This window comes from Poromitra crassiceps (genome assembly GCF_964638095.1).
Source record: "Poromitra crassiceps genome assembly, chromosome: 2".
Classification (NCBI taxonomy): Eukaryota; Metazoa; Chordata; class Actinopteri; order Beryciformes; family Melamphaidae; genus Poromitra; species Poromitra crassiceps.
The window spans coordinates 16,543,158-16,558,260 of NC_139624.1; the positions used below are offsets into that span (position 1 = coordinate 16,543,158).

At 49.9% G+C, this 15,103-nt stretch overlaps 1 protein-coding gene across 1 annotated transcript in view; it reads right to left on the bottom strand.

Annotated features, from left to right (window-relative positions):
* The window catches only part of cubn (cubilin (intrinsic factor-cobalamin receptor)), a gene marked incomplete at both ends in the record, with an annotated part of 130,031 nt that overhangs the window by 32,447 nt on the left and 82,481 nt on the right, over nt 1-15,103 (bottom strand). Inside the window, 3 exons of the mRNA XM_083654411.1 lie at nt 3,204-3,392; nt 4,054-4,203; nt 12,518-12,674. Of these exons, the coding sequence (XP_083510537.1) occupies nt 3,204-3,392; nt 4,054-4,203; nt 12,518-12,674 (496 nt within the window). The remainder of the gene's footprint in view (nt 1-3,203; nt 3,393-4,053; nt 4,204-12,517; nt 12,675-15,103) is intronic.

The following is a 15,103-nucleotide window of genomic DNA, read 5'->3' on the forward strand; positions in this document are numbered from 1 at the left end:
GGTTGGCCTGCAGCGTAGCTTGACAGCTGTTGCGCAGTCTGCCTATCTGCGTCTGGTAGACAGTGGTCTGCCGCTGATGCGCAGCGTCCTGCACCTGGAATCTGCGATTTTGCAGAAAGAAAATAATTCCCAATGGAATTATTAGGACCGCTAGTGTTAGCATTACGATGCTAAATTCATCTGCTCCTCCTGTAGGCGGGCAGATGAGAGAGGCGGCTACCGCTTGCAAGTCGGTGGCGGCCGTCTTAAAGAATGCTTCAGCGCTGACCATCTTGTGGCAGCGCGGACTCATCGCGATGAGTCAATCAGCTGTTTTACTGCTGTCAATTTTAAGCAAAAGGTGTGTGCACTCACCGTGTTGCTATGGCATCAATGCCCACAGTTACTAATCCTAATTAAAGAATGGCCCAAATGTGACAGTCTCTCTGTGAGTTAGCTGCCAATTGCATGCAGTTAGTTTGACATCTGTCAGCTGTCACTCGGCTGGTGTCTGCTGTCAGTGTCATCAAGTGCAGGGTGTGCCTGCCTTTCTTTCGCATGCAAATTCACTGTGACTGGTGGTCACAGGGCTTTGTTTACACTTTGTCTCTGGCTGTTGAGAGCCAGGGTGAATGTTTTGGAATGCTAATGTGAGGGGGGGGGGCAGCCTGACTTCCCCCCACCCTTTGCCAGTGTGGCTTTCAAATTAGCATCAAAGGTTCCACTTAAAAATGCGCAGCGTTGTCTATTTACACTCTGTTAAAAATCACTCTCTGATAGATGGAACATTGCTATCTCTCATAATTTTAGGTTGAAGGCACAGTGGAAAACAGTTTGTTAACTGTGGTTTCTAACATAAAAATGGAATCAAGGATTTTAAACTGAGCTGTTGTCTTTGGGACTGTTTTGCTCAGAAATGTTCAATACAAATCCTAACTTGTGTTAAGATTATGGGAAGATTCCATATTTTATGATTAGAGTTCCTTTAGTGTCTTCTGACGCATGTGATTTGCTTGGCAAAGCGCTATAGAAAACCTGATTTTGGAAAAATTTGAAAAACTTTGATTTTTCAAAAATTTATGAATTTTTATTATTCATGCATATCATATCTGTGGAAATACTGATATTAGAAGCCTCACACGGGGCACCATTTATGTTGTGCTCGCAGGAGCTGGTTTGGTTATGAAATATGATTATTAATAATTATGAATTATTAATATTCATAAATTTATTAGATTTGACAGAAAATATTGTATTCTCTGTAAGATTCGGGGCACCACTGTAGTTAAGGCTACAGACCTGTCTAAAAGTCAGTTATGACTAGATTAGACACCAAACCAAATTGTCATATCAGTCTCATAGTGATATAATGTACATTGTACAGTTGATTGAAGGGTCAAAGTTCGTAAGCTTCTGTCACAGATTTCCACAGATAAAATACCTCATGAATAATAACCAAGATTCATAGCATTATGTAATAAAAAGATTTAATAAATCACAATATCAATTGACATTAACACAATGATTAAAATATCAGTTCATCACATTTACTTTACAACTAATAGTCTACCACATCTATAGCTAATAACTAATATGAATAAGCATTATATCAATTGAGTGTGTGTGTGCCTGTGTGTGTGTGTGTGTGCAGTGATTTAAGTCTGCCTGGCGGAAGCAGGCTTGAATGTGTGTGTGCGTATGTGGGTGTTACTTAGCATTTGTGTGTGTGTGTGTGTGTGTATGTGTGAGAGGGAAGGAGGGCGGAGAAGGTGGAGTGTCTTATGTCACCCCAGGATTGGCTGAGGGGCGGTCTGGTCGTGTGAAGACCGCCTCCTTTTCAAAATGGCGGTTTTGTCAAAGTTGTGGAAGGAGAGAGAGGGGGATCGACAGGGAGAGAGAGAGAGGGAGAGCAGGGGAGAGAGAGAACACGCTGGTGGCCTCAATTCTCACAGATCGCTCACAGTCACATACAGGATACTGTAATCAACACATATGATAATGCATTTTAACCCTAACTGCCCAAAACCATTAAACCATGAATGAACTCTCACGTGTGTTTCGCTCCGAGAGGGAGAGCGAGTAGGGAGAGTTGCTCTGCACGCGCCTCTGGGGTTGCCGTGGAGCGGATGGCGATGGCCTGCAGCGCGGTTCACCCTGGCCTGGGGAAGCGTGCAGCGGACGTCTGATGGGGGTTGACGTGCCTGGGGGTTGACGTGCAGTCTCTCTGCTCGTTGAGTCGAAGGAGTGGGTGGCTGCTCTCTGTGGCTGGCACCACGGTGGGTCTTCTGCGTCCTTCGTCGGCTGTGGGTTCTGCGACTGGGGCCACGGTGTGTCTTTCTGCAGCCGTTGGTTTGCCCTGCTGCGGTGTGGCGTTCTTCTTCTTCTCCTGCACGTGCGGTGCGCGGGGAGGGTCGTCAGTCAGGCGTTCTTGCCTGGAAGCTTGGTCAACAGCTGGCGTTATGCCAGGCTGTGGCACGTCTGGAAGCTTGATCTACAGCTGGCGTTGTGCCAGGCTGTGGCAAGTCTGGAAGCGTAAGGAGGTTTTTCCCTGCGACTTATAACGCTAAACCGACTTAAATTAAACTGAGATTAAGTATAACTATCTCAGTGTAAGCATGCTATGTCTCGTGGGACTTACGGCTGGCCTTTGGTAGGCGTTTTCTGAGTGAGGCCTGGTTCCTTCTGAGGCCCTGGTCAGGCCTTTGTTGCAGCGCAGGGGGTGCAGCGAGCGGGGGAGGGGAGCTGGCTTCCTGGCTCCTCCAGACCCTTCCGCTGCGCACGAAAGCTTAGTTGAGACTCATTCTGTAGACTGCAAGTTAAAACTGCTTTCCCCACAGTTTTGTCTCACTGTATGGGGAAGTCACAAAGGGTTCTCATTGGCTTGTCATGTGTCTTTTGTGATGGTTCTGGCCAATGATAGCGCTCTGTGAGCTGGACTGTGCCCATTCTGTAAGGTGAAGCAAGGGAGAGGGGGGTTTTATGGCTTGAGTACCCTTAGAGATAAAACAATGGCCGGAATCCTTTGAGGCTCTGAGAGGTGTGAAACGTCCTGGGGCAACCACAAAAGCCATTTGTCTCCTCTCAATAGAGGTGTCTTAGCTAGAGAGGAGAACATGTTAAATCATGATATGTTCATTCATATTTCTCATGATACAGTACAGTCCATAATGTGTCGATCACAACAGTAGGTATGGCTTGATACTTAGGTATGGCTTGATACTTACGTATGGCTTGATACTCGGCCATGAAGCCGCTGTCGCTGACGCTGGCGTCAGAGTAGAAGTTGAGCTTCATGGGGCCGAAGGTGGAGTAGGGCCCGGGGATGCTGGAGCCACACAGCGTAGCCAGAGGAGAGCCGCTAGAAACCAGGCCTCTGTACAGCTTCACCCCGTCAAACTGACAGGTGGATTGAGCTAGCAAACACACACACGCACAGACACAGACACGCACAGACACACACACACACAGACACGCACAGACACACACAGACACACACACACAGACACACACCACAGACACACAGACACACACACACACACACGCACAGACACACACACACGCACAGACACACACACACACACACACACACACACACACACACACAGACGCACACAGACACAGACACACACACACACAGACACACACACACACACACACACACACACACACACACACACACACACAGGTTAAAGCCATACTGTATCCACTAATCTTCATCCTGGCTTGTCAAACAATGTTCAGTTCAGACAATGGCTGTAATGTTTCCGACTCATGCATTTTTTTGATAATTAAAAGAATCAGTGACACCCAGAAAAAAACTCCCTGAGCTTAACAGCTGCTGCTTTCCCCATGTAAGTGGAAGGGAATCTATGGCGTCACGTGACTTGCAATAGCGAGCTTGGCCACCATGTTCAATTTGCTTCATCGCCCCGGAGTTGAGTCCCCAGCTCCGATATGTGAAGTGCATTAAGTGCAATAGTGCTAGCTATATAAATGTAACCAATTATTATTCATTATTAGTCATTATATACGGATATGAGCTTTGACAGGTGGCCATTTCTAAACCTCTCTTACCTTCGAGCTGGAATGTCCTGAAGGTGAGGACGATGACGGTGCTTTCTCCAGCATTGATGGTGTAGTCGCAGTTGGAGCTGTGAGGGTAGTCGGCTGGGTAGTTTGGAGAAACCACACGTCCACTGGCAGCAGTGAAGTTAGCCCCACACCCTGACACAGAAGACAGTGAAGTTAGCCCTACATCCTGACACAGAAGACAGTGAAGTTAGCCCTACATCCTGACACAGAAGACAGTGAAGTTAGCCCTACATCCTGACACAGAAGACAGTGAAGTTAGCCCCACACCCTGACACAAAAGACAGTGAAGTTAGGCCCACACCCTGACACAAAAGACAGTGAAGTTAGCCCCACACCCTGACACAAAAGACAGTGAAGTTAGCCCCACACCCTGACACAAAAGACAGTGAAGTTAGCCCTACATCCTGACACAGAAGACAGTGAAGTTAGTCCTACATCCTGACACAGAAGACAGTGAAGTTAGCCCTACATCCTGACACAGAAGACAGTGAAGTTAGCCCTACATCCTGACACAGAAGACAGTGAAGTTAGTCCTACATCCTGACACAGAAGACAGTGAAGTTAGCCCCACACCCTGACACAAAAGACAGTGAAGTTAGCCCCACACCCTGACACAAAAGACAGTGAAGTTAGCCCCACACCCTGACACAAAAGACAGTGAAGTTAGCCCTACATCCTGACACAGAAGACAGTGAAGTTAGCCCTACATCCTGACACAGAAGACAGTGAAGTTAGCCCTACATCCTGACACAGAAGACAGTGAAGTTAGCCCTACATCCTGACACAGAAGACAGTGAAGTTAGCTCCACACCCTGACACAAAAGACAGTGAAGTTAGCCCTACATCCTGACACAGAAGACAGTGAAGTTAGCCCTACATCCTGACACAGAAGACAGTGAAGTTAGCCCTACATCCTGACACAGAAGACAGTGAAGTTAGCCCCACACCCTGACACAGAAGACAGTGAAGTTAGCCCTACATCCTGACACAGAAGACAGTGAAGTTAGCCCTACACCCTGACACAGAAGACAGTGAAGTTAGCCCTACACCCTGACACAGAAGACAGTGAAGTTAGCCCTACATCCTGACACAGAAGACAGTGAAGTTAGCCCTACACCCTGACACAGAAGACAGTGAAGTTAGCCCTACATCCTGACACAGAAGACAGTGAAGTTAGCCCTACATCCTGACACAGAAGACAGTGAAGTTCTATTTCATCCCTCCTGACCGCCAGAGGCGGTGCTTTAAGCACTGAATATCTTCGTCTCGCGCTTGCACAGGTCGAGTACCTATACCAACAAAGTCACCCGTGACCCCCGCGTGACGCCGGCTTGTCTATATCTTCCGGTGTCATCCGCGGCTCTTTTCCCTTTTTTCTTCTCGCTTGCAGCAGGTGTGCGGTTGCTACTCGCACGAACATCTGTTTTGAAGATTTGGATCTTGGATTGTATTGTTGGATCATTGTCTGCAGCCAGTTGTGTGCAGCCTTGCGACCACCGGTCGGAGTTGCGGAGTGTTCGCCCTCCAAGGGCTGTGACTGGCTCACTGATCTCCGTGGATCGAACGAGAAGCTCGTCGGTATCACCACGGTAGGCGCTGGTAGAGGACAGCGATTCGCTCATACTCCCAGTACGTTTAATTTGTTTATGTTTAGCGGCAGTGTTTTCTGCAGAAGCTAAATAGTAATTTTTCCCAAAAAGGGTTTTCAGTTTGTTTAGCGGCAGAGCTAAATATTAAGTTCCCACCTGTGAAACGGTGGTTTTCAGTTTGTTTAGCAGCAGTGTTCTGCAGAGCTAAATATTAAGTTCCCACCTGTGAAACGGTGGTTCTCAGTTTGTTAGCGGCAGTGTTCTGCATAAACTGAATATTAAGTTCCCAGCTTGCGAGCTGTGGTTTTCAGTGCAACTTTTCTGTCAGTTCAACTTTTCTGGTGAGGACGGCGGTTCGCTCATACTCCCAATACATTTCGTTTGTTCCACCTGTGAGGTGGTTTTCAGTTTGTTTAGCAGCAGTGTTCTGCGCAAGCTAAATATTAAATTTCTCAGCGTGTGCGGTGTGTTTGCAGTAGCAGTAGCGTTTCCGCTCAAGCTAAGGTCCAGCCATTGCTGTGTTTTCTTTTGGTTTTGCAGTAGCGTTTCCGCTCAGGCTAAACAGTAAGTGTTCCAGCTCGGGCTGTGTTTGTTCAATTATTAGCAGTAGCGTTCCGCTCAAGCTAAGTGTGTTTCAGTAAAAAAAAAAAAAAAAAAAAAAAAAGCTGTGTTTCTAGTTAGCAGTGGCGTTCCCGCTCGAGCTAAAGTATACCAGCCTGTGCCGTGTAAGACAACAGTGTTACTGGTGAAGGCAGTGCTCTCGCTCCCGCTCCCAGTAAACTGTTGCGACTGGACATCACCATGATGGCATCACACTGTTGTAATGCCTGTATGGCCTCTCTTCAGCCTGATGATGGCCATGATCTATGCCCCTCTTGCCTTGGCCTCGAGCATTTGAGGGAGGGCCTATCAGATGACCCGTGCATGAATTGCAGCTTCATGCCCCGGTCGGTGAGGCTGGCTAGACTGGCGGAGGTGGGGCAACAGTTGGGCGATGCTCTCACCCCATCAGAATCGTTGCCCCCAGCCCAAACCAGCCGTCCAAAGCGCCCGGCGGCAGAGACCGAGGGCGCCTCCTTCAGGAAGAGAGCTAAGAAAAGCAGCGGACTCTCTTCCAAGGTGGATCGGTTGACAACTGAGCTAAACCAGATGAAAGCACTTCTAAGCCTGGCATTACAGAAGCAGTGTGTGGACGTGGGGGAGACGGATGCACCTCCCCTTCACACTGAGAGCGTGCAGTTCTCAGAGCAGGATGACGCTCTTTCGGTGGCAGCTTCAGCTACTCAGTTTAATGACCCTGAGGAAGATGCCTCACAGGTCTCAGGGATGGGCTCCCGTTCCTCAGGGCACGGTTCCTCACTGGAGACGGAGGACGGCTCAATGGGGGCCATCATTCGCATGGCCCTAGCCCGCTTACAGCTCGACGTCCCTCAGGCGGACTCGGCCCCGGCGAGCGCGTTTTTCAGGCGCAGTCCAGCCCCTGCCACCTTGTCTGTGCCGCCCTCAGAGGAATATCTGAGGGAGCTGCATGCATGCTGGAGGGACTCTAAAGCCCTCTCCCACCCTACATCGGACGCAAGAACCTTGGCAGCTATGCAGGATGCGCCGAGGTTTGGTCTGGGCCGCATGCCATCTGTGGAGCCTACTATTGCTTCTCTAATAGTGGCTCCAGACGAGGCTTTGAGGCCGGACGCCAGATGTCCTAGGCCCCAGTGTAGGGCTACGGATGATCTGCTTGCCAAAGCATACGATGCAGCGGCCCGCATGGGTCGTATCGGCAACTCCCTCTCCCACCTGATGCTTGCCCTCTCGACCTCCCTGCACCAGGCTCCACTGGACGCCTCGGTCAGCAGCCTCAGCGACGCGTCACTGCAGGCTTTTGCCCTAATGTCGAGAGAGCTGGGACGGGTGATGTCCACCCTGGTCCAGACTCGCCGGCAGGTTTGGATGGCGCAGTCACCTCTGACGGAGACGTGCAAAAAAATTCTCCGTAGTGTTCCGGTGGAACCAGGAGAGCTGTTTGGGTCGGCAGCGATAGAGGCGCTGCAGCGCACGGTCCAAGCTGGGCAGACCAGGCAGCAGCTCGCTGGTCTCCAAAGGAGAGGGCCCGCTCCCAGCAGGGCTGGGGGTTCTTTGGGTGCCCCGCAGTACCGCTCGCAGCCACCAGCTTACCCTAGAGGTCGGCAGAGGGCTCAGCGGCCGGCTCAGCGACCTGCTCAGCAACCTGCTCAGGACTTTCGCGTTCCTGGGCGCCCGGCGCCTGGGCAGTCTCGAGGCCCTGCGCCTGACCGTCGCTCCCCCAGAACCTTCAGAGGCAGGGGGGCTAGGTACTGAGGCATTGGGGCCGGCCGTCGGCTGCTTTTCCCAGCAGCAGATCAGTTACTGGACTGCTCACACCTTGGATCCCTGGGTGGTTTCCACCTTAGCTCAGGGATACAAACTGCAGTTCCGGCGCCGGCCCCCAGCCTCCGGCCGGGTCAGAATGACCACCATCAACGACCCGGCAAAATCTCTGGCTCTGAACCAGGAGCTGTCTGCCCTCCTGGCCAAGGGAGCCATCGAGCCAGTAGACCCTCTGCTACAGCCAGGGGGGCTCTACTCAACTTACTTTCTGGTAAAAAAGAAGGGAGGCGGACTTCGACCAATCCTCGACTTGAGGGGTCTCAACAGGTTTTTAAAAGTTATGCCATTCCATATGCTGACCACAGCAGAGGTTCTGCGAGTGGTTGCCCGGGGGGAGTGGTTCACGTCCATAGATTTAAAGGACGCTTATTTTCATGTGCCCATTGTGGCGCACCATCGGCAGTTCCTGAGATTCGCCTTTCAGGGCCGTCATTTTCAGTTCAGGGTGCTTCCCTTCGGTCTCTCCCTCTCCCCAAGGGTGTTTACCAGGTGCATAGCGGCAGCTCTTGCACCTCTGCAGGCAGAGGGTGCGAAGATCCTGCCTTATCTGGACGATTGGCTCATCTGTGCACCGTCCCAGGCTCAGGCAGCACAGATTACAGAGCGCCTATTATTTCATATGAACCGGCTGTGCTTCAGGGTCAACTTCGAGAAAAGCTGCCTCGAACCTGCCCAGCACGTCACCTTCTTGGGTGTGGTCCTCAACACGGTAACCATGAGGGCCTACCTGTCACCTCAGCGTGTGGACAACATTCTCCACTTCCTTTCCCTCTTCAGAGGGGGTGGGGTGTTGCCCTACATCCAGTTCCAGCGTCTCTTGGGCAAGTTGACAGCTGCCTTGCTCCCCTTGGGCTTGCTGTCGCTGCGCCCCCTGCAGAGGTGGATGAACAGCCTCCACTTGGATGCCACGTGGCACAGGCACAGGAAGGTCAGGGTGACATGGCGGTGCCTCTCTCCCCTGTCCCCATGGAGGGAGAGGTCATTTCTGATGAAGGGCGTGCCCATGGGCTCCATTCCATCACGCCGAGAGACTGTCACAGCGGACGCCTGCCTCTCAGGGTGGGGCGCAGTCTGGCAGAGCAGGACCGCTCAGGGGCAGTGGTCTGTTCAAGATGGCACACAGCACATCAATGTGCTGGAGCTTCGTGCCGTAGAGCTAGCACTCCGGCACTTTTTACCTTTCCTGAGAGGGAAACATGTACTTGTTCGGTCGGACAACATGTCGACCGTTTCTCAGATAAACCATCAAGGCGGCACCAGGTCCGCAAGGTTGCTGAGGGTATCCCAGAGTCTGTTAACGTGGGCGGCTCCCCGCCTGGCCAGCCTGCGGGCGATGTATTTACCGGGAGAGCGGAACCAAGTTGCAGATTTCCTCTCCCGACAGAAGCCTCCGCCAGGGGAATGGCGGCTTCACCCAGAGGTGGTGGAGACCATCTGGGGCCTCTTTGGCAGGGCGGAGGTGGACCTCTTTGCTTCAGAGGGGTCGACCCATTGCCCCCTATGGTTCTCCTGGAGGGAGGAGACCAGTCCCCTGGGACAGGATGCCCTGGCGCACGATTGGCCAGACATTCTGCTGTATGCCTTCCCACCACTGCCTCTGATTTTGCCAACGCTTCAGAGGGTCCTTCAGATGGGCCACAGGGTGCTTCTGGTGGCCCCCTTCTGGCCGGGGAGGATTTGGTTCCCTCTGCTGCACAGCCTCTGTTGCAGCGCGCCATGGCGCCTCCCCAACAGGGAGGATCTCCTGTCACAGTTGGGGGGTCGGATTTGGCATCCCGACCCTCGTCGACTTCAGCTGTGGGCTTGGCCTCTGCAGGGCCCCTCCCACTACTGAGAGATTGTAGCGGGGGCGTCAGGAAGACCATTCTGAATGCCAGAGCACCGTCCACTCGTTCGCAGTACGAGAACAAGTGGAAGATATTTTCTGACTGGTGTGCACGCCAGAATCAGGATCCAGTGCACTGCTCGGTGCCCACGGTTCTGGAGTTTTTGCAGCAACTCCTGGATGGTGGTCGGTCTCCCTCCACATTGAGAGTTTATGTGGCTGCTATTTCTTGCCAACATGTCCAGATTGAGGGTGTTACCGTAGGGGGCCACAAGCTTGTGTCCCTCTTCTTACGAGGGGCAACGAGGCTGCGTCCCCCAAGGACCCCAAGAGCTCCAGCATGGGATCTGCCCCTTGTGCTGGATGCATTGTGTTTGCCTCCCTTTGAGCCCTTGGCCCAGGCAGGGCTGAGGTGGCTGTCAATGAAAACCGCATTTCTGCTGGCCATTACCACAGCAAAGCGGGTTGGGGAGTTGCATGCCCTCTCTGTGAGTGACTCATGTCTGAGGTGGAATTCTGATGACTCAGGGGTCACCTTATGGCCAAACACGGCGTTCCTTCCGAAGGTGCTGTCACGGTCATACCTTAACCAGCCTATCCAGCTGGCACGATTCAACCCCCCACCGGAGGAAGGTGTGGGTGAGGTAAGACTGTTATGCCCGGTGCGGGCCCTTAGAGCTTATGTTGAAGCTACCGCGTCAATACGGCGGTCAGAGCAACTCTTTGTCTGTCATGGCGGCCCTAAGAAAGGTTGTGCTTTGTCCAAACAGCGGCTGTCCCACTGGATTGTGGACGCCATCGCCGATGCCTACAGGGCGAGTGAGCACCCCCCGCCATCCGGGGTGAGGTGCCATTCCACCAGGAGCATTGCAACATCATGGGCTGCCCTGAGAGGGGTGCCCCTGGAGGCCATATGTGCAGCGGCCTCATGGGCGTCACCAGGAACGTTTTCCAGGTTCTACAGGGTTAATGTCGCCACCCCGCATCCACTGGGAGTGGTCCTGTTGCCAAGTTCCTCTGCCTCCACGCAGTGAGGTGGGTACTTGGGATTCTTTGTGACCTTGTTGGTAGAGGTCATCCAGTGCTTAAAGCACCGCCTCTGGCGGTCAGGAGGGATGAAATAGAACGAAAGTTACTTATGTAACTACGGTTCTATGAATCCCGGATGACCGCCAGAGCGTTCAGTCACTCAGAATCCTCATGGTTTCGCGAGAAGATTCCGTAGGAAAAGAGCCGCGGATGACACCGGAAGATATAGACAAGCCGGCGTCACGCGGGGGTCACGGGTGACTTTGTTGGTATAGGTACTCGACCTGTGCAAGCGCGAGACGAAGATATTCAGTGCTTAAAGCACCGCCTCTGGCGGTCATCCGGGATTCATAGAACCGTAGTTACATAAGTAACTTTCGTTAGCTCTACATCCTGACACAGAAGACAGTGAAGTTAGCTCTACATCCTGACACAGAAGACAGTGAAGTTAGCCCTACATCCTGACACAAAAGACAGTGAAGTTAGCCCTACACCCTGACACAAAAGACAGTGAAGTTAGCCCTACATCCTGACACAGAAGACAGTGAAGTTAGCCCTACATCCTGACACAAAAGACAGTGAAGTTAGCCCTACACCCTGACACAAAAGACAGTGAAGTTAGCCCTACATCCTGACACAGAAGACAGTGAAGTTAGCCCTACATCCTGACACAGAAGACAGTGAAGTTAGCCCTACACCCTGACACAAAAGACAGTGAAGTTAGCCCTACATCCTGACACAGAAGACAGTGAAGTTAGCCCTACATCCTGACACAGAAGACAGTGAAGTTAGCCCTACATCCTGACACAGAAGACAGTGAAGTTAGCCCTACATCCTGACACAGAAGACAGTGAAGTTAGCCCTACATCCTGACACAGAAGACAGTGAAGTTAGCCCTACATCCTGACACAGAAGACAGTGAAGTTAGCCCTACATCCTGACACAAAAGACAGTGAAGTTAGCCCTACATCCTGACACAGAAGACAGTGAAGTTAGCCCTACATCCTGACACAGAAGACAGTGAAGTTAGCCCTACATCCTGACACAGAAGACAGTGAAGTTAGCCCCACACCCTGACACAGAAGACAGTGAAGTTAGCCCTACATCCTGACACAGAAGACAGTGAAGTTAGCCCCACACCCTGACACAGAAGACAGTGAAGTTAGCCCCACACCCTGACACAGAAGACAGTGAAGTTAGCTCTACATCCTGACACAGAAGACAGTGAAGTTAGCCCTACATCCTGACACAGAAGACAGTGAAGTTAGCCCTACATCCTGACACAAAAGACAGTGAAGTTAGCCCTACATCCTGACACAGAAGAAGTTAGCAACATTTTCTTGGCCCCCGGTGGCAATCTGGGTCCCCCCCATCCCAAGGAAAAATAATTGCCCCTCCCTTGTTTTAAATGGACATGATCCCACAGACGCTATTCTCCCTTCCAGCTCCACACACCTGCACCGCCACCTAGTGTAATATGTAGGTATGTTCATGAATTGTCAAATAGATAATCTGTTGGAATGTCTGTTAAACAGATTAATTGTTGAATGTGAACTAATGAGCTGTTGAACTGTTACAAATACTCTGTAGGCATTCTTACTGGTGCTGAAGGATGCAGAGAAGCCCCTGCCCGTGGCGGTGGTGGCCTGGAAGCGGGTGGTGATGACGTTGAATGGAGCGATGATGGGGCCCGGGGCCACTGAGCCACAGCCTGTGGCCAGCAGAGCCTCAGCAGCCTGGGTCTGACCGGACCATACCTGCATGGAGATACACACACAGATACTGAGACGTCTGCCATTACATGTAATGTCATGTAATGTAATGTAATGTAATGTAATGTAATTTAATGTAATGTAATACACAGATACTGAGACGTCTGCCATTACATGTAATGTCATGTAATGTAATGTAATGTCATGTAATGTAATGTAATGTAATACACAGATACTGAGACGTCTGCCATTACATGTAATGTCATGTAATGTAATGTCATGTAATGTAATGTAATGTAATGTAATGTAATGTAATACACAGATACTGAGACGTCTGCCAAATCAACATCCATCAACTGTCACATTTGGATTGAACACAGAAAGACAGCTGAAAGCTCTACTAAGCACAATCACACCTTGCCTTGCAGTGAGAGTGAACCCTGATAGGTAGAGATCCTGTGGGGTGACATCCATCTGTAAACTGTACACTCTTTTCTGATTAGAACAGTCTTTTCTGATTAGAACAGTCTTTTCTGATTAGAACACTCTTTTCTGATTAGAACAGTCTTTTCTGATTAGAACACTCTTTTCTGATTAGAACACTCTTTTCTGATTAGAACACTCTTTTTAAAGGAACTAAATAGGATATTCAGCCTAGATGCCAACAAAACACTACTATATATCTAACGAGGCAGGTGAGTAATGCAGTTCTGAGCAGTGAAGGAAGCCACGCCCCCTCTGTGTGTTGTGAAATCCAGGCTCGTTTTCCAAGCCGCTCCGGCCGCTCGCTGCTTCGTGCATGTGAATCACTCCCTAACCCTAACCCCACCCACCCATAACCCTAACCCCACACACCCATAACCCCACCCACCCATAACCCTAACCCAGACCTGGGCAAAAGGCGGCCCGCGGGCCACATGCGGCCCGCGAGCGCCCCCTGTGTGGCCCGCACTGGAATTGCACAAAAAAAATAAAAATAATAAAAAATAATTTTTTTTTACAGTGCACCTGAATGCAACATGCAAGGTACCCGCTGAATGTGTCCAAATGTTCATGTTATTCTGGGCAATACTCCACTTCTGTTATAACATTTCAGTCTGGTATGGAATATCTTTCAGTAATCTTTATGACTAAAAGGCTAAAAGTAATCTAATGTGTAAGAAATGACTGTTCTACATTGAAGTAAAAATGGAAATAATTAACTTGTTGGTTTTGGATTTATTTAGCTTCAAGAGTGCATTTTTGTTCGTGTGATCCTCAACACAGGCTTTGAGAATCCCGGGCCACTTACTGATACTTATGCTTAAATTAACACTCATATTCTGGTTTATTTAAAGAAAAACATTTTGGCTAGTGGAAATTCTAATTGGCTGGTAACTTTAAAATATAGCAGCCATATTGGCAGGTGGTCAAAAAAGTTAATGACATAGGAGTGAGTGAGAAAAGGATCAAATATTGGTGTTTAAGACTGAATAATGACATCACAACTGTTAACACGTTCACTGCCAATGACGTGTTGATACGTCAAAAAAAATCCAACGGTTGACTGCCAATGACGTGTTGATACGTCAAAAAAAAAAAAAAAAAAAAATTGACGGTGGGACGTTGATCCAACCCTTTTACATCTCTTATATAAATATTGGAGCCACCGAACGTGTACAACCCATTCCACCGACCCACTAAGTGGCGACAGTGCTCTCCAGACTAGAAAAAGCAGAGCCAAAACTGCAGGGGAACGCGCGATGAAACCATTCTCATACTGTAAAATGGATTGGCGAAAACGCTTTCGCTTTCGCGCTGATTGCTGCCGGTGGGGGATTGCAAATTTGCATAATAGATTATGGGTGCAACACACTTTGAAACACGCAGCATAAATAAGACCAGAATCGCAAAAGAAACCCCGTTTCTTGGGGTTTCTCAACCGAAACCCCAAGAAACGAGCGACCCTATCCTCGCCCAGCGGCCGCCAGCAGACAGGAGCAGCAGCAGCAGCAGCAGCAGAAACGAGCTTGTGACACGCCCGCTGCAGCCAAGAAGAACACACACGGAGGGAGGAGTTTGAAGTAGAGGGGGGTTTCCTGCTGTTATGGAGGAAATTACTGTTCAAAACTATTGTTTAGATGTCTGACGTCTTACTGATGCCAAAAATGAATGGTTAAAGTGACTGTTCTATCGAATTTCACAAAAAGCTATTTATCTCAGCTTAAATTTTCAGATGCTGAAACCATGCTGTATTCAAGTGCTAATGCCTACATAACTACTAACTCTACAAACTAACTCTTTTAGACAGAGAAAGCACACATTCTATTAGTTCTTTTGAGATATTTTGTGTTCACAAAATCTTAGCAGAAAAGAATCCTCGGGTCTTGAAAGATGAGCCAGAATCCTCAAAAAAACCCTCTGGCAGAAGCTACCTACAGTAAAAAAAAAACGGCTGGCAGTGAATGTGTTAATTTAAAATGAGGTATTCCTCT